The sequence below is a fragment of the Dermacentor andersoni genome, chromosome 3 (assembly GCF_023375885.2).
Source record: "Dermacentor andersoni chromosome 3, qqDerAnde1_hic_scaffold, whole genome shotgun sequence".
NCBI classification, from domain to species: domain Eukaryota; kingdom Metazoa; phylum Arthropoda; class Arachnida; order Ixodida; family Ixodidae; genus Dermacentor; species Dermacentor andersoni.
This window is the reverse complement of record NC_092816.1, coordinates 140734388-140754854: the sequence shown is the minus strand read 5'-3', so window position 1 is coordinate 140754854 and position 20467 is coordinate 140734388. Positions and strand designations below refer to the sequence as shown.

The 20467-nt window shown below is 49.8% G+C and overlaps 1 protein-coding gene across 1 annotated transcript in view; it reads right to left on the bottom strand.

Annotated features, from left to right (window-relative positions):
• Window positions 1–3565: 3565 nt before the first annotated feature.
• Window positions 3566–20467, bottom strand: part of LOC126525009 (organic cation transporter protein-like) — a 38317-nt gene continuing 21415 nt past the window's right edge. The window contains exon 2 of the mRNA XM_050173070.2: window positions 3566–5318. Coding sequence (XP_050029027.2) covers window positions 3924–5318 — 1395 coding nt within the window. The 3' untranslated portion in view covers window positions 3566–3923. The remainder of the gene's footprint in view (window positions 5319–20467) is intronic.

Here is a 20467-nt window from a genome sequence, read left to right as displayed (position 1 = left end):
GAATTGCGGCTTTGTTAAGTAGTTCGGTGGGCGAGTCTGTTAATTTATGTTTATTGTATATATACCGTAGAGCTTTCCTTTGTGCACCTTCTAGTATTTTTAATAGTTATTTAGTGTATGGGGACCAGATAACATGTGCGTACTCAAGGACCGACCTGTCGAAAGTTTTGTAAGCCAGAAGTTTTGTATCGGGTGGTGCTAGTCGGAGGTGTCTTCCAAGAAAGAAAAGGCGTTTCATTGCAGTCGCTGTAACGTTATATGGGAGTTCCATCTGAAGTCCTGTGTTAACGTTAATCCGAGGTACTTGTGTTCATGAACTCGTATTAGTGGCACGTTGTTAACAGTATACATAAAGCCCAAGTTCCTTTTTTTCTTCTGGTGATTGAACGAACAGCAGATTTCTTAGTATCGATGGTCATGTGCCAGTAGGCGCGCCAGTTAGACACAGCTTTCAAGTCGTTGGTTAATATTATGTGGTCGTCATGTGAGTTAATATTTGCTTATTATTTGCTATATTAGTGTTATGCTGAAGCTACTTTAGCATGAACAAGTGTACATTAAGAAATAGGTAATAATTTTGATGGTTGATCTCAGCTTGTCTGAAGTAATGGTAGTGATGCACTCTACACTGTATTTTTCAGCATCGTGATTGTGACAGTCTGCATCACCATTTGGCCTGTGTTGGGATACCACAAAACACGCTGCTACCCTGGGTTTTGTTCCTCGGTCAATTGCTGAAGTTCTGCAAGTCCCATGGAAGCCAGCTGTCGTCATTCGTATCCAATGGAAGAAATGCACTGTTCCAGCCCTCGTGATTCGTGAAGCTAGAATTAGAGCAGAAACACCATATACTCTGCAATGATTTGCCATTACACGCCGTCGGGCGCCTACACCAGACAAGCTACTGTCGAGAATACAGATGGTGTTTTATTCAAAAATATATTTGTGAGCAGTGCTTCTGTTTGTAGGATCAGAGTACATGCTGTATTTTCGTACTATCAAAGTACAAGAAGACGAGCATAATGCTAATTTATTGTTTTAGAAAAAAATTGGCACTTGGATTGACGAGAAATTATAAGGGATACATACATAAGGGATACAGAAATATGGTTGAAAAAAAAGCCTTGATGAAAAATTTAGTTATGGGGTTTTACGTGCCAAAACCACTTTCTGATTATGAGGCACGCCGTAGTGGGGAAATTCGGACCACCTGGGGATCTTTAACGTGCACCTATAAGTACACGAGTGTTTTCACATTTCGCCGCCATCGAAATCCGGCCGCCGTGGCCGGGATTCGATCCCGCGCCCTCGTGCTCAGCAGCCTAACACCATAGCCACTAAGCAACCACGCCTGGTCGATGAGAAATACAATGACTTCCACTACAACGTGTCTATGAAAACAAACGCAAGCAGTCAAACTGCTTTCAGCGGTGATGGTTGAGCTAATAGGATGTCAGATGCGATAAGATAGACGTCTTAGCCAGAAAAGTGTGACAACTACTGTAGTGCAACAAAACACACTATCCGGAGCTCTCCACATGCACATCAATGCAAGCGCGTCACACACAGCACACTTGGAAAGGCAGTTGCTCCTCGTGCTTGTGTTTGCAGCCAGGTTCCTGCATAAGACAGGGGGTTGGTGATAAACATACAATGATGTTAAGGTCCATGAAAAGAAGCTTATGTACTGTATTCGTTTTCTTTAGTTTACTTTTCACACGGATTACATTCTACAATGCCATTTTTTTACAATAATGAGCTCGAGCTGTGTTTAGTTACATTTTTAAACAAAGATTTTTAGCTGCTCCGTCACTTGCGCAGTCAGACCGACATAAGGCGATCTAACACTTATATAATGAAACCTCTAGAGAGCTGGAATGTTCCCAACAAAGATATGCGAGATATATCGGCTACCACTTGCTAGCGCTGTCTCTATTAGGAGCTGTCACTGCACTGCTACAGTGTTTTTTATCACAATAAACATAATGTGATCTACAAAAACTATACTCTATTGAATTGTTGTTCTGTGTTTTTTATTCAAATAAGACATTCCATTCACCCGTGTATACCGGCCGGTTAAATTCTGAATGCCGTTTCATGGTTTGTCACTTTCTCGTTGGGCTCGCATGTTCATAGGCATGATAAGCTGATTAAACTGAATATTTTGAAGCAAGGCTCACGTAATCATTGCTTATGACTTTACGTTCCACCCACTGCAAAAGGTCTACGCAATATTACAGTACATTTCTTTCCCTAGCGCAACTAGCTGCATGAAACTGAAGACAATTGAAAAAAGTGATCGCACCTCCTCGTTTATACAGACGATCGCCTTGCTGCGGTCTGCTTCGCCGTCCTTGGATTAGCGTAGTCAGTGGCGATCTTCCCTAGTGCAAACCGCGCGGACGGGGCGACTGCCGGCGCTTGCACAAGCAATACACGCACTAATGACAGGAATTTTCATAGTTGTTTTCATAGGTTCTAAGTCCGCCGCAGTTGTGTTTCGCGCCGTGCTTGAACTGATGCGGCTTTGCACGATCAGCCGCCAGAAACACGTGAATGCACTGGCCCCAGTAGTAGTTTTGGAACACTGGCACGAAGAATACCCGTATGCAACTGGCTCATGCACGGAGAAAGACGAGTCACTGCACTAGCTCGCAGTCTTTTTGGCACGACGGCCGATCTGTCTCGGTGCCGCAGTGGATTGATTCCGTTGCCGAAGCGCTCCAGAGGATTGCACCGGCCCTTAAAACGAAGCCTTTGAAAATACGGACCATCGTTCGGAGCACGGAGCATACAGAGCATACGGAGTTCGGAGATACGGAGCATACGGAAGTAACTGGCATCCATCGAAAAAAAATGACGAGGCGAGCAACAGATCACATAGCAACCATGTTTACGCACTAAGTTCACTCGAGGAGCGATTCAGGTAGCTGCGGGGCTACTTTCAGATTCTTGAGTAAAATCCTCGAACTTCCCTTCACTCGAGGAGCGTTTTGAGTGGAGGGCGATTTGTTAAACGAAAAACCGCCCTCATGGAGCATTTCGAATGGAGGGTCGAGTCGAGGTGCGTTTGTGAATACGGCGGTTAGATTCTTCGACTGCAAGAGCCGTGTGGGCAAGCACTGGCCTTTTGCAAGACTGAGCGTTTGAATGCAAGTTCCAGCATCGAGGCTGTGACACGCAGTGAAACTGTCATCGTTCTGGCAGCTGGTGGCCTGGCGAATTTTCACCAGCACGATAGTCTAACGCCAGGGCCAGTGTTACCAGCAATGTACAGTACTGGGTGCCGTTCTTTGTCCACCATTCGTAGTGAATACCTGTCATATTGAAGTGACAATGACGACGCGCTGTCGTATTCCACGAAGCTCGTGTAGTTAACGATTATATGGCACAATACGCGATCAGGCAAAATCTATATCCTAACCCTACCGCAATGATTCTTTTAGCGGTATTATCAGAACCAGTCAATTAAGGACTATTGCTTGTTGCTTTCCTCACTATCGGAACAGAAGATGGCTCAAAATAAGCCAACGAAATACACAGACAATCTAGAGGCTAGGTTTTTACTTATTATTTTTGGTTGCTAAGGCCACGTGCACATAATATTCAGCACATCTATTTTTCTTAATTCTGAGCTTTCTAACAGTGCAATATCATCCTAGCAAAGCAAGAAATTAGTTACAATAAAGAATATAGCACATCCGAACTTTCTGCATTTATCCTTGCAGCGTCAGCTGAACAGCACGAGCTTCACAGCGGTTATAGTTCGTTGAGCAGTGTGATGTTGGATGACACTTCTCGTGCTGCGTGCCAGCAAAAGCTGTGTCCGAATCTATCCAAAGTTTTCTTAGAAGGGCGAGGAGTAAAACACTTGCAATCCGTTTTTACGTACAGTGCAGTATCTGATGTTCAGGAGACCATTATTATGGCGCAACTCCCATGCTCTCCTTAACATGATGAGCCGTCTTTGATCTTTTAGTCTCTCGGCTAGACAGCGACGCCTGCATAGCGAGCTTACGCTCCTCCGCATTCTTGATGTCCAAGGATTGCACCTCGCTCTCGTACTTCTTAATAAACACTTCAGGCAGCCACTGCACTACCGCAATGCTTAACAGCGTCATCATGGTGTAGAAGGCATCGAAGAAAAAATCTTGCTGCACAATGCGCACCTTTGTGATAGAAATTCCCACCAAAGACCCGATACCACTTGCGAACACCGACAGGCTCACCCCGGCGCTCCGAATCCTAGTGGGGAAAGTGTCTCCCGCGTAGCACATGACCACACTCATAGTGCAGCTCACCACAACCTTCATCACTGCGTGCACGCAGGCAGCTGCAAGGTCTAGCCCACCGTACACCATCATGGCCTTCACGAGGGTGAAGGCGCAAGTGGCGGCTAGCAACATAGACAGTGCGTCGCGCACGCCCCACTTGTTCGTCACCCGGATCACAAACACATAGCAAGCACTCGTCAGGACAACGTGCACCAGCTGCCAGATGTTCCCGGATGCCTTGTCGCTGATGGTGAGGCCAAAGTAGATGCCACTCACCGTGAACCTCGAGATAAATGCGGCCACGGCGCGTCGTCGCAGCTTGACGGTCTCGAGGATACCTTCAGCCGCGGACACTGTGACCACCGACCCCTCTGCGGGCTTCAGCCTCGTGAGCTCGGCTAGAAGATGATGTAAGCCCTTTATGGCCTTCTCCTCGCTCATGTCGTTGAGTTTCGCGGCTGACAAGACGGCAACCTCGGCCTCGCGTACCCTCCAAGTGGCGAGGAGCCAAGCGGGCGACTCGTCCAGAAGAAAGCACCAGGCCGAGTAGATGCCGATAGGAAGGATGAGAACCGCGTGGGAGGTCATCCAACTTGGTTCCGCCTGGGCCAGCAGGTGCATGAAGGGAGGAACCAGAGCACCCGCCACGGCCGTGTTAACCAGCGCGTATAGCCAGCGTTGTTCTTGTCCTGTCACCTCGTACAGGAGGATGAATATCGTCAGGTAGGCAGCGCTGCCGGACGCTATCACCAGGAGGCGGTTGATCAAGAAAAATGCGTAGTTCATGGCGACGCTGCTGCCGACCGCGGTGAAGAACAGTAGACAACCACACGCCCGATTCACTGGCTTGCGACCTATACGGTCGGATGCGAATCCTGCAACCGGTGAGAGCAGCGCGTAAGCCAACGATGGTAATACTAATGTCAGGTCCACGAGGTACGCCCGTCCGCACACGAGGTCGAATCGGCTTATGACACTGTCGTGCCAGTCCTTGATGTCGTAATTCCACTTGTCACACGGCACCACGGTCCTCTCTCTGTCGTCCTGCGTCACGTACCAATAAATGTTCTGTTAACATTGACTCACTTAATGCGCGTTTTAGCGTACATTGCACGGACATCGGTCACACCCCTCGTCTCCTTGCAGCTCTTATGCTTGAATGAGTTTGAAATTCGTTTTAATGCATTAACACTTTACAAATCACATCACGGGCGCAAAATACAAGGCATCAATACATAAGGCATGGTTGATCCGGTCCTAATACCATTGTAGGGCGCCTGCTCTTTATATGTAAACTCGCAAAGCACCTTGGGATTTCTGTGACAGACAGCGCCGGACATCAAAACGACTAGGGGAGTGAGTCCATAACAACTATAGCTGTGCAACGCACACCACCGTCTTGATTTTGTACCAGTACAACTGGCGAAGCCCAGAGCTTCGCCGAAGACTCGTAATGTTTTGTGCAAGCACTTGGGTTGAACTTGTAGGCGGATAGCGCCTTTGTCTTACTGCGAAACGCCGTAAGCACGCTGGCACGCGCGTATTAACGAAGTACACGCTCTTATTCTACTTCAGCTACTTTGTGTCCACGTATCTATCTATCTATCTATCTATCCATCTATCTATCTATCTATCTATCTATCTATCTATCTATCTATCTATCTATCTATCTATCTATCTATCTATCTATCTATCTATCTATCTATCTATCTATCTATCTATCTATCTAGCCAGCCTCTTTAAGCCGCTTTTAATTCAGAAAATTCTTTAAGGCTGCCCGCCGTCATCCTGGCGAAGTAGTCATACTGTCGTCATTCATTCGTTGTCATACCGTCGTCGTAATGCCGTCATGGTCGTTTCTTCGTTGTTCTTCCTGCTCCGTCACTCGTCATGCCGTCGTCGTCATACATTCATTCACGCCGTCATGATCGAGCTGTCGCTGTAGCGTCATCAATTCAGGATCGTTACCTCATTTTCGTCATGCCGTCGTCGTCATACCACCTTCTTTATTCCATTGTCGCCATGTAGTCGTGATTATACTGCCATTTTCATGTCATTCATCATCAGCATCGTCAACATAATCAGCCTGTTTTTATGTCCTCTGCAGAACGAAGGCCGCTCCCTGCGATCTCCATTTACCCCTGTTTTGCTCTAGCTGATTCCAACTTGCGTCTGCAAATCTCCTAATTTCACCATGCCACCTAGTTTCTGCCGTCCTCGATTGCGCTTCCCTTTGGCACCTTTTCTGTTACTGTATTAGATCACCGGTTATCTACCCTGCGCATTACAAAGACTGCCCAGCTCCATCATTTTCTCCAGTCAAGTAGAATATCGGTTACCCCCGTTTGCTCTCTTCCTGTCTCTTAACGTTACACCTAGGATTTCTGGTTTCGTCGCTCTTTGCGTGGTCCATAAGTTGTTCTCTTAACTTGTCATGCCATTGTCATCATGCCGTTGTTGTCATGATGGGGCTTTACGTGCCAAAATCACGGTATGAACAGAGGCACGCCGTTGTGGGGGCTCTGGAAAAATTTTGACCACATAGTGTTCTTTAATGTGCACCCAATGCACGCTACACGGGCATTCTTGCCTTTCGCCAGCATCCAAATGCCGTCGCTGCAGCCGGGATTTTATTCCGCACTCTCGGGCTTTGCAGCCCAAGGCCAAAGTCGCCACCACCGGGCCGTTATCGTCATTGCCTCGGCGTCATACAATGGTCGTCACGCATTCGTCGTCATACCATCGGCGCGATGCCATCGCGGTCATTCTGTATTCGTCACTTCAGCGCTACTAGTAAAACACGTTGCTGGGCTAGTTGGTGCATTGTATTAAAAAAAAAGCTGCAAAATAACACGCACACAGGAAAAATACGGGAAGACAGGAAAGAGGCGGGATAGGTGTGAGATCCCTTGGAAGATAGAAGTTGCATGCGGCCTTTGGAATTTATTGGTTTTTCCCTGACGGTTGCTTGTGATAAGCCGATTATGCGATAGTCACGTGACACAGTGTCCTTTATAACAAGCCTCTTTTCTGTCTTCATGTATAGTTCATGTGTGCGTCTTTTTGGCTGGTTTTCTTTATGCAATACTTCAGTTTTGTCGTTTGATATCCGTCATACCGCTGCTGTCACGCCGACGACGTCACCACATCGTTGTCATACCCTCACCGTCATCCCATTGTCCTCATGTCGCTTTCTTGACGCTGTCGTCGCTTTACCATCGCATTCATTTCAGAATCGTTATCCCATTTTCGGTATGGCCGCCGTCGTCCCCTACTAAAACATTCCGTAAGCACGTCAAAAATTTTATATTTTCCATACAATTCACGTCGAAATCACGCAGTATTTGTATAGAATTCATACAGATTCCGTAAGAATCTTAAGGAAAGCATCCAGAAAAATGCACTGATTTGAATGGAATCCGGAAGGTTTCGCTGGCGTCCTGACGCCTTCGTCGTTCCATCGACGTCCTTCCATGTCTTCTTCGTCATTCAGACGTCGTCACTGCGTCGTCGTAATACTGTCAGGGTCGTGGCCGACCCTGGTGATAAAGTTTCATAGCAAATTGAGCCGATCGTGGAAGAACGTGTGTGTCGCATATAGCCGGAGCAATACAAATCTCAGAACCACTAGAGACTCTAAATAACGGTTTATTCAACGATACGGTATTACAAAATAATATCCGATCAGGCACCTGCCTTACGCCGCTCCGAACTCCATGCTACCTGGGCAAGCAAGAATTGAGCATCACTAAGCCTCATCACACCATCCGCAAGCAAACGGCCTGACGGAGAGAGCTAATTCACACAGTTCAAGCTCATTCGGCTCCCTACTTCAGCAATAGGAAGCCGCGAGAAGCAGACTGGCGCAAACATCTGTAGGCTGCTACTCACTGGGTGAACACTGCCCTACAGAGCTCAGCTGGGACATCACCATATGAAATAGTCAATGCCCAGCTGCGCCGACTTAACGTGCTCGATTTGGATGGATATCCCGATTAGATGTGGACGCCCCGTCGTGCGACAGTCATCATGCCGCTATATTAGAGAAGAAGCTCCCAAAAGTTCCGCGAAAGCCCAGGATGTTCAAAGGTATCGTTACGACGGTCGTCATCGTTCCGCGCCGCACTACCAGATAAGAGATGAGCTATGGGTCGAACGAGGTAGTCTGCCACAGGGCCAGAAACTATGCGCCAAATTTGAGGGTTCGTTTGTGATCACAGACATTCTGGAGGAGAACACTTGCCGTGTTCGCGCTCTGGACCAGCACGGAAGCTTGGGCAGGAGAAGAAAATTTTGCCGTCGTCATGACTAGTCTGAAGAAGAAGGTACACTGACAAATCTGTTGTGGTTGCGCGCTGAGTTTGAAAAACGCAGTGTGGCAGAGTGTAATGAAGTGGAAGCACAAGCTCGGTAACAGGGGGCAAGGGTAAAGAGGAAAAGAGTGCATGAGAAGAGGCTTTCTGTGCCTTTCCTTATATATATATATATATATACACTGTTGCGTGAAGCTGAAGCCGAATACTATTTACAATTTGTGTACAGGAAAGCTCACGGAGGCCAAAATGGCGACGCTATATCAAGCCGGCACACACGTCGTCTTCGTCCTCCTCAGTGCAACCGCACTGTGGCGGCTGTTCCGTAGCATCACCCGCGGCTATAGAAGCACCGTCCCGGTGCTTAATCTACATATCCGCGGTGAAAGGTGAGTGGTATGGTTTTAGTCTTGCCACGTGAACAATGTCAATTGCAGCTGATGATGACGCTGAGAGATCGGCGAGGATGATTTCATACGTGACATCGGTCACTTGTCGTAACACACGGTAAGGGCCAGTGCAGCGCGACAGCAGCTTTTCTGAAAGGCCCACACGTCGAACGGGTGACCAGAGAAGCACCATAGAACCCGGAGAAAAGTGCACGTCACGATGGTGGCAATCATAGAGGCATCTCTGGTGCTCCTGCGAGGCCTCGAGACGGGTGCGGGCGAGCTGGCGCGTGTGGTCAGCGTGTGCGATCGCGTCGCGGGCGTATTCAGTGGCTGAACGTGTGGCCGAGGGCAGCAAAGTGTCCAAGGGTAACACGGGTTCTCGGCCATATAGGAGATAGAATGGTGAATAGCCGGCGGTGTCTTGATGCGATGAATTATACGCCAAAGTCATATATGGTAAGTGAAGATCCCAGTCGTGGTGGTCGGTCGCAAGGTACTTCGAAAGCATGTCGGTGATGGTCCGGTTGAGGCGCTCCGTGAGGCCGTTGGTCTGTGGTTGGTAGGACGTGCTGAACGTGTGCTTTGTCGAGCAGGAGCGGAGGATGTCCTCGACGACTGCCGACAGAAAGCTGCGGCCACGGTCAGTGAGTAATCGGCGCCGAGCACCGTGCACTAAAATGATGTCATAGAGCAGAAAGTCCGCAACGACAGTAGCGCAACTTGTCGGGAGGGCTCTGGTGATTGCGTACCGCGTAGCATAATCGGTAGCAACGGCGACCCATTTATTACCGGAGCCAGAGAGAGGAAATGGTCCAAGAAGGTCTAGACCAACACGGAAAAAGGGTTCGGGTGGGATGTCGTTCGGCTGGAGACATCCAGCTGGAGGTGTGGAGGGCTTCTTCTGGCGCTGACAGGGCTCACAAGCGGCGACGTAGCGCCGCACTGAGCGGGCTAGACCCGGCCAAATGAATCGACGGCGTACACGGTCGTATGTGCGCGAGACGCCCAAGTGTCCAGCCAAGGGAGCATCGTGAAGTTGCTGGAGGACAGTCGAACGCAGGTGCGATGGAATGACGAGCAGAAGGTCAAGACCATGTGGATCGAATTTGCGGCGTTATAATGCCCCCTCCTTAAGGAGCAACATCCGGAGAGAGGCGTCGCCAGGAGTTGACTCCAGACGGTCGATGAGGGCTCGTAATGAAGGATCGCGCCGTTGCTCGTTGCCGATTTGAAGCAACTGGGACACAGAGAAAACGCAAGCGATGTCGTCCGCATCAGCCGGTTCGTCGACGCGGTAGCGGGACAAACAGTCGGCATCCTGTTGCAAGCGTCCCGTTTTATATACCACGGGGAAGGTATATTCTTGCAGGCGTAACGCCCAGCGAGCGAGTCGTCCCGTGGGGTCCTTGAGCGAGGATAGCCAGCAGAGAGCGTGGTGATCAGTGATGACACAGATGGGGCGTCCGTACAAGTATGGACAAAATTTCGCAACAGCCCACACAAGAGCGAGGCACTCGGGCTCTGTGATTGAATAATTGCGCTCGGCGGGTGATAGAAGTCGGCTGGCATAGGCTATAACGCGATCATGTCCACGCTGGCGCTGTGCTAACACTGCTCCTATGCCGTGACCACTGGCATCAGTTCGAACTTCCGTTGAGGCAGACGGGTCAAAGTGGGCCAAAATTGCAGGCGTGGTAAGGAGAGTAGTCAGCGGCGAAAAAGATGTGGCATGGTCAGGACCCCAAGAAAAAGGGGCGTCTTTCTTCAAGAGGTCAGTAAGGGGACGTGCGATGGTCGCAAAATCCTTCACAAACCGTCGGAAATAAGAGCACAGCCCTACGAAACTACGAACGTCCTTAGTAGACTTCGGAACAGGAAAATTCATAACGGCGCGAATTTTGTCCGGATCGGGTCGCACGCCTCTGGCGTCTACGAGGTGTCCAAGGACGACGATTTGGCGGCGAGCGAAATGACATTTTGACGAGTTCAACTGCAGACCGGCGCGGCGGAAGACGTAAAGAATCGCTGAAAGACGGTCTAGATGCGTGTCGAATGTGGGCGAATAAACGATGACGTCGTCCAGATAGCACAAACAGGTGGACTACTTGAAGCCCTGAAGCAAAGAGTCCATCATTCGTTCGAAGGTGGCCGGCGCGTTACAGAGACCGAAAGGCATCACCTTGAACTGATAAAGGCCGTCAGGGGTAACAAATGCAGTCTTCTCTCGGTCCATGTCATCGGCGAATATCTGCCAGTAGCCCGACCGTAAGCCGATAGAAGAAAAATAGGTGGCACCGTACAGGCAGTCTAGAGCGTCACCAATACGTGGCAAAGGGTACACGTCCTTTTTTGTGATTTCGTTCAGGTGGCGATAATCTACACAGAAGCGCCACGTTCCATCCTTCTTTTTGACAAGTACGACGGGAGATGCCGAGGGACTACAGGAAGGCTCGATAATGTCCTTTGCAAGCATCTTTTTGACTTCCTGTTGGATAACAGCTCGTTCCGACGCAGAAACACGATATGCACGTCGGAGAATAGGGTTCGCGTCGCCAGTATTTATGCAATGGGTCACGACGGACGTTTAACCTAAGGGTATATTATCAATGTCAAAAATATCGCGATAGCCTTCAAGAACGCGGCAAAGAGCTTCAGCTTGAGCAGGTGTAAGGTCAGAGGAAACCACATTCTTAATGTCGACGTCAGTACCGTGCGATGACGTCACGGTATGGGCTGAGCTGTAACGATCTTCCACTGTGAATGGCTCGACCTCATCATCCTGCAAAGCGCTAATTATAGCCAAGGAGATCCCCTGAGGCAGAACTTGCGTGGTTAGCGCGAAATTGACAAGTGGAAGGCAGGTGTGGTTGCCAGTAATTTTCAGCACAGTGTGCGGCACGGTAACACCATGTGTAAGCATAACGGCCGGAATTGGTGCGGCCACGTAATTGCCGTCAGGTACAGCTGGTGAGGACAAGTCGACGTGTGTCACAGAGTGAGGCGGAAGGCAAATAAAATCCATGCAGCTCAGATGGCTTGGAGGCGGGTCCACAGGGTCGGCAAGAAGAGGCAAGTCAAGGCGAAGTGAGCCGGCCGAACAGTCAATGAGGGCAGAATGATTGGCAAGAAAATCCAGACCGAGAATGAGTTCCTGAGGGCAGTGCTCGATGACGGTGAAGAGAACGACGGTGTGTCTCTTAGCAATGGTGAGTCGGGCAGAACACATACCAACAATAGCGACAGTCTCTCCTTCGGTGACTTGTACAACTCGGTTCGGGGCAGGCGTCAGAACTTTCTTGAGCCGACGGCGAAGAGCAGCACTCATAATGGACACATGCGCTCCGGTGTCAATCAACGCGCACACACGAACATTGTCGACGAGATCGTCCAAAAGATTCTTGTTCGTGGGTAAGGTCAAGCGAAGATTTCGTGCCTGTCGTCAATGCAGCTTCACCTCCGGAAGCTGCACTGTCTAGTTTTCCGGTCGGGGGCGCGGCGAGTAGGTCGGAGAAGGAGCACGGCGTGACGGGGGTGAGCGAGATTGGCGGCGGGAGGGGGAAGGTGAGCGGGAGTAGCGAGGTCGTGTCAAAGGTGTCGCAGGGTCAGATGATGGAGCGGGCATAGAAGGGGCGAAGGAAAAGGATGCGCTAGAGGGGCGAGGGGGTAATCAGGATAATAGCGCATCGGAGAAGTCCAGCGGCTGTGGCAGTGGCGACCGACATGTCCAATGCGTCGGCAGTTAAAACAGACCGGCTTGTCGTCCACGGTTCGCCATTCGGAGGGGTTGCGCTGTCCATAAGAGGAGTAAGAAGAGCGCGGTGGGGACGTGCGTGGAGACAAAGGTTCCGAGCGTACGGAACGAATGGATTGCAGGCCGACATCGGACAACTCTTGACCGACGACGGCCTGGATCAAGGAGGTTGTCACCGGAGAATGACCAGGTAACGGGAATGAAGGAGCCGCCGGTTGTGCCGCTTCGACCTCCCGACGAATGATGCGGGTCAAGTTGTCACATCGCGACGGCTGGTGGAAGAGGTCGTCGCAGGATGGCGTAGCAGCTGTGTTGGCAAGTCGCGTGATGTGCTGGCATAGCCGGCGGCTTTTAGCATGCTCGAGATGGCGGCACTCCTTGAGGATGGTATCGATGCTGGTGACGTTCGTAAACACCCGTAAATTGAAGGCGTCGTCAGCAATGCCTCTGAGGACGTGATTAACCTCATCGTCCTCAGTCATGTTCGGGTCAGCCTTCGCATAAAGGGCCAAGACGTCGAGAATGTACGACACGTAGGACTCGGTCGACGTCTGTACACGTGTCGCAAGGGCTTTCTTGGCATTGACTTGCCGACCAAACGGATTGCCAAAAAGGTCGCGTAACTTGGCTTTGAAGAGATCCCAGCTCGAGATCTCCTCTTCGTGAGTCTGGAACCACGCCAATGGAGCTCCGTCGAGGTAGAAAAGTACGTTGGCAAGCATAATAGTCGGATCCGACCTGTGACTGGTGCTGACACGTTCGTATAAGCGGAGCCAGTCGTCAACATCAGGACTGCCGACTCCGTTTAAAACACCAAGATCCCGAGGTGGGGAAACGGCGACGTACGTCTGGGCTGCAGGTGGAGACGCTTGCGTAGATGAAGTGCCGCCAGCAGGAGCCGAAGTTGCATTATCGCCGTTGCGACCGCTGCGAAGCTCCATGACGGGTACGGGGAACGTCCACCTCCACCAAATTCATGTTACGTGAAGCTGAAGCCGAATACTATTAACAATTTATTTACAGGGAAGCTCACGGAGGCCGAAATGGAGACTATCAAGCCGGCACACACGTCGTCTTCGTCCATCCTCCTCAGTGCAGCCACACTGTGGCGGCTGTTCGGCTGCAATATATATATATATATATATATATATATATATATATATATATATATATATATATATATATATATATATATATATATATAGTCACATAAGAAGCCAACGAACACTGACACCAAGCACAACATTGCGGAAATAACTTGTGCCTAATAAATGAAATACAGAAACGGTAACTTATTGGAAACTAAAGTGGATCAAAGAACAACTTGCCGCAGGTGGGGAACGATCCCAGAACCTTCGCATAACGCGTGCGAGGCTCTACCAATTGAGCTACCGCGGCAGTGTTCCGCCATCCACTTTTTTGGGTATTTATGTTTCCTGTTAGAACCCTGGGAGTGTCAGCCAGCGCCAACAAACACTCAGAAAGCTTGCCCGCGGATGTGGAACATCCTTTCTGCCACACGTATCACGAGAACGCGATCTCTTTTTTTTAAAGGTAACCGGTGAATAAACCCACACATGCTACCTGAAGGCATCAATGTTGCCGGATTCAAGACCCTCGTTATAGAGTAAAGAAGAAGAAAAGGGGTTAATCAAGGGGCCCTGTTTTTATTAGTCATATCATAAGAAGCGAACCAACACTGACACCAAGGACAACATAGCGGAAATTACGTGAGCCTAATAAATGAAATAACGAAATTATAAATTAATGGAAATGAAAATGGATGAAAAACAGCTTTCCGCAGGCAGGGAACGATGCGAAGATAGTGTATGGGGAAACAGCGCACGTAAGCTCAATTGGTAGAGCATCGCACGCGTAATGCGAAGGTTGTGGGATCGTTCCGCCCTGCGGCAAGTGTATATCTATATATATGTATATAGATACATATATATATATACATATATATATATATATATATATATATATATATATATATATATATATATATATATATATATATATATATATATATATATATATATATATATATATATATATCTTATGAGCATTATTCATACGCTTCATATTCTCACCTGTACACACTCATCAGCACCGTTTTGGCGCCTGGCGGTGGGGCTCTCACTCGAGAGAATAAAGAAGAGACTGGCTGCCTAAACCTTGTCTCACAAGTGGTGGAGTGTGCTGTCCGGTATCTTCGTCCTCTCCCTACCGGTCTCTCTCCAGCTTCACCTACGCTACATCCTTGGAGCTGCGCTCGGGTAGCCTCCTCTATCAACTACACTCGACCATGTCCCAAGACCAGCAGACCAATACGACGACATCCACCTTGCCTGCTCCTGCGGGAACCCCTTCTTAGACGGTCACCACCCCTCAGATTTATCCACCGGTGTTTGCTGGGCTTCCAGGTGACGACGTTGAAGACTGGTTAGAGCTATACGAGCGCGTGAGTGACTTTAACCACTGGTACGAATCGGCAAAACTTGCTCACGTTGCCTTCTACCTCACCGGCGTCGTCAAAACTTGGTTTTACAATAATGAGTTCGATTTCGTCAACTGGAGCACCTTCAAACACCACCTACACCAGATTTTCGCGAACTCGTCTGTCCGCTCCGATACCGCCAAGAAGAACCTTGCTGAGCGTGTTCACCACTCGGGCGAGTCGTACACTTTGTACATAGAGGACGTGCTCGCCCTCTGCCGCCGCGTGAACACCTCGAAGGCAGAGAGTGACCGTGTACGCCACCTGCTCAAGGGTATTGGGACTGTGACGTCCAATGCTCTTGTAGTGCTGAATCCCACTACCGTCGCAGACATCATCATATGTGTCAGCAACTCGATGAACTTGATGTGCTCCGCTTACACCCTCAGACATCTGTTTCAAGGCGTCCAACGACAGCGAGCTACGGGCCTTGATTCGCTCCATCATCCGTGAGGAACTACACACCCAAGCTTCGCCAACCCCTCCTGAGGTCCATATCGTGAGGGAAGAGATAGCTGCCTTGACCTGCCCGCAAGTCCCGAGCCCGCACCCTATCCCTACACCAACTTACGCTCAGGTTGCCTCTATAGTGCCACCCTCCCGGCAGCCACCGCAACAGGCACCTGCACCGCACATTTCCCTGAATCCTGTCACTGCAAGACCACCACCTCCTCCGTTTTACAAGGCATGGCGCCCACCTCGACTGGTTTGCTACTATTGTGGCATCCGTGGCCACATTTCAAGGTTTTGCCGACGCCGTCAGCAAGATGAAAGGCGTGGCTATGACCGGTTTGAAAGGGATGCGTTTTCGGCCCCTGTACCACAACGTCGGCGTTCTTACTACGATTTTATCAACGACGTTCCCCATCTCCACAAGACTTCAACGCTGCCGGTTCATTCCGTTTCCCGCGTTGTCGCTCTCCATCACCGATACGGCGCTCCTCTTCCCCTCACCGACCGACTACTTGGTCCTCCGATCACCGCCCGGAAAACTAAATGGTGCATCTTTTGGACATCGTGAAGCTCCTCCGGAGCGCCCGTCAACTATGCTTATGGTGTGTGTTGAAGGTGTCTGAACCGAAGCCTTGGTTGACACAGGCGCATCGCTTTCCGTTATAAGTACAGACTTGTGTTCTCGATTGCGAAAAGTGAAGACACCGTATAATGGCCCTCCTCTTCGTCGTGCTAATGCAGTTCTTGTTCAGCCCTCCGGTGTTTACACTGCGCGTGTTTTCATTGATGGCATTCTTCACCACAAGTGCTAGTTGTCGTGCTGTCTTCGTGTACCTACGCGATGATTTTGGGATGGCACTTGTCTTCCGCCTCAGCTTTCATCTCTTGCCGTCAGCGAACTATTGATATGACGGACACTGAATGCTCGTCCGCTGTCGATGCTCACAGCCTACGTTTCATCACGTCTACCGACTGTTTCATTGCCGCGGGCCATAATCATATTATCACACTGACTTCCGACACAATTGTTAATGATGATTTGTTCCTTGCACCGAGCGGGCGCTGCATTTCTGGTGGGCTTAGCCTTAACCCTAGCCTGGTGCGGTTTCAGGACGGTAGAGCGTTCGTCGCTGTTCATAACACTACTTCTTCGCCACTTGTGCCCTCCCAGGGCACTACTTTGACCTGCCTTACTGACACCGAACCTCTTTCGCTGGTACCGCTTCACACCGAATCACCCCCTTTGCCTACCACAACTGATGATCACACTGCTGCCGCTGCTTTAACGGCCGCGATATATCCAGATCTGACTGCTGCGCAGGAAGACCTTTTGGCACTCCTGCACAAACACAGCACCTTATTTCACGTTCACTGCAAGCTTCTGGGGCGTACTTCCATCGCATATATCACATCGAAACCGAAGGCGGTTCGATTGTACATCGCCGCCCGTATCGTGTGTTTTCCGCAGAACGGAAAATCATTGCGGATAACTTTGATGACATGCTCAAAAGAAATATAATTCAGCCATAGTCCAGTTCTTGGTCGTCTCCTGTTGTGTTCGTTCGCAAGAAAAACGGCTCTGTACGATTTTGCGTCGATTATCGAGCCCTTAATAAGATCACGCGCAAGGACGTATGTCCGATGCCAAGAATCGACGATGCCATTGACTCCCTCCAGGGTGCAGAATATTTCTCTAGTCTAGATCTCCGATCCGGGTACTGGCAAATCCCCATGCATGAAGCGGACAAGGACAAGACAGCCTTTGCAGCACCAGACAGACTTTACGAGTTCAACGTCATGCCCTTCGGTTTATGTAATGCTCCTGCAACATTTGAATGCATGATCCACGCAGTTTTACGTGGCCCTAAGTGGAAGACCTGTCTGTGCTATTTAGATGACACCGTTATTTTTTCTACAACTTTTCGCCAGCGCCTTGAGCGTTCGGACGAATTTTTCACATGCATTTCCAACGCTGGACTCCCACTCAACACAAATAAATGCCATTTTGCCAGAAAGGACATCAAAGTATTGGGCTACCTTATCAGCAAAGATGGCATTCGACCAGATCCCGACAAGGTTTCTGACGTGCTTCGCTTCCCTTGCCCTGAAAATCAAAAACAATTAAGAAGTTTCTAGGGCCTGGCATCTTACTTCCGCCGCTTCATCAATCATTTTGCTGCCATGACGTCGCCGCTGCACAAGTTGCTCACGTCGGGCACTGCTTTCCCTTGGACAGACGACTGCGAACTCTGTTTCCAAGCCCTCAAGCAAGCATTAACCACCGACCCTGTCCTCTGTCACTTCCATGAGAACGCACCAACTTGTTTGCACACCGACGCTAATGGCCATGGGATCGGTGCCGTCCTTTTACAGCGTGATACCACCACACGAGAGAGAGTTGTTGCCTATGCCAGCCGCGCATTAACGGCTGCCGAAAAGAAATACTCGATCACAGAGCAGGAATGTCTCGCAGTAGTTTGGGCGATACAAAAATTTCGACCATATCTTTATGGAAGCCCCTTCACGGTCATAACACACCACCACGCCTTATGCTGGTTCTCGTCAATCGAAAATTTGTCTGGACGCCTTGGTCGCTGGGTGGTCCGCTTAGAAGAGTACGATTTTGAAGTTGTTTACAAGTCTGGGGAAAAGAATCAAGATGCCGACGGTCTCTCTCGCTGCCCCCTGCCACTATTACCTTCTAGTACATCTCTCCATTGCTCGCCACTTGATGATGAGACGAAGTCTCCACTCTCGTTGTTACATCTCACGGTTACTGGCACGTTATCTTCCAATCGCGTCACTCAGCTCGCCTCGTGTGAACGTTCTGATCCCTACTGCAACAGCATTATCCAACGCCTGTGCGGAACTGCTTCTGCACCAAATGCCATGTTACGTCGACAACTGGGACTATTTAAGGTCGACGACGATGTGCTGCACCGCTACACTTACAACTCCGACAGACACCGCTGGGTACCTGTTCCACGTTCGCTGCGTACACAAATCATTGAAGCCTTTCACGACGACCCATATGCTGGCCATTTGGGTTTCCACAAGACATATCAGCGCGTTAGGAGTCGTTCCTTTGGCCAGGCATGTCTACCTTTGTGGCCAAGTACGTCGCTTCTTGCGTCCAGTGTCAATGGAGGAAACGACCGACTTCGCCTCCTGCTAGTCTTTTACAGCCCATCCCATGTCCCGAGACACCCTTTGCCATCGTTGGGATAGACCTAGTCGGCCCTCTGCCCATAATGCCGGCAGGTCATCGATGGATCGTGACAGCTGTTGGCCAGCTCACACGTTCTACAGAGACCGCTCCTCTACGCTCTCGTTCAGCCTCAGACGTTCCCACCTTCTTCCTAGATGCCATTGTGCTGCGTCATGGTGCACCTCGTGTACTGTTAAATGACCGCGGCAAGACTTTCCTGTCAACAATGAAGAAAGAAGTACTCGGAGCTTGTCGCACAGTTCACAAGACGACATCTGCATATCACCCTCAAACAAATGGCTGAACAGAGCGATGTCATCGCACACTAACAGATATGATATTACTGTATATCGGGCAAAACTACGACAGCTGGGACAAACTTTTACCTTTTGTGACGTTTGCTGACAGTACCGCTATCCAACGAACTACGGTGTACTCACCTTTCTACGTAGTTTACGGCCGTTCACCGACATTCACCATCGACGCCGCTTTCTTCAATGCCCCAACTAACACCTCGGCCAGTATAACCGAACAGTTCGTCTCGAGACTTAAGGAATGCCGTCCACGTGCTCGCTTCAACACCGAAGTCAGTCAGCTAGATCGCAAGCATTGTTACGACAGTTCTCGTCGCGTCGTCTCCTTTCGTCCTGGAAAGGAAGTGCTACTTTGGACGCCCATTCGGACACCCGGTTTTTGTGAGAAGTTTGAATCCCGCTTCCTTGGACCCTGCATTATTAATGAACAAACATGCCCTGTGAACTATCGCGTTACTCCCATAGACGTTTCTTCGGACTATCGTTATAGTGGTTCGGAGATCGTTCACGTTTCGCGCCTCAAGCGATTTGTTCGGCGTTACCCTCCTGGCTAAGTCGCGGCCGGGCTGGCCGCTTGCGCGCACGGGGAAATTAGTGTGAGCATTAATCATAGGCGTCATATTCTTACCGGTACATACTCATCATCACCGTTTTGGCGCCTGGTGGTGGGGCTCTCACTCGAGAGAATAAAGAAGAGACTGGCTGCCTACACCTCGTCTCACATCATATATATATATATATATATATATATATATATATATATATATATATATGAGCTGGGGCGTTGCCTTTTTTGGGCATAAACGGCGCTGGACAACTTGGTCTGTCTCGGTATTACAAAGTGGTCGAGGTACGTCAAGACCCCGACGTCCTCTCGCGTTCCCATCCTCCCTGGAGCTACGTTCCGGTCGCCGCCTGCGCCCGGCTACCCTTACAACGATGGACACTTCCAACCTCGGCCCCGCCTACGGCGGCCTCTTGGACGGTGACGAGCCCTCAGCGCGATCTCCCTGTCTTTGCAGGACTCCACGGTGATGACGTCGACGATTGGGTCGACCACTACGACGGCGTGAGTTCTTTCAATAAGTGGAACGACACCCAGAAATTGAGGCAGGTTGCATTCTACTTGACAAGTGTTGCAAAGACGGGGTACTTGAACCACGAATGCGGCATCGCGGATTGGTCCACGTTTACCTCCAAGCTGCGGCAAATCTTCGCTTCCTCGTCTGGCAGTGCAGAAGTCGCCAAAGAAAAGCTGGGCA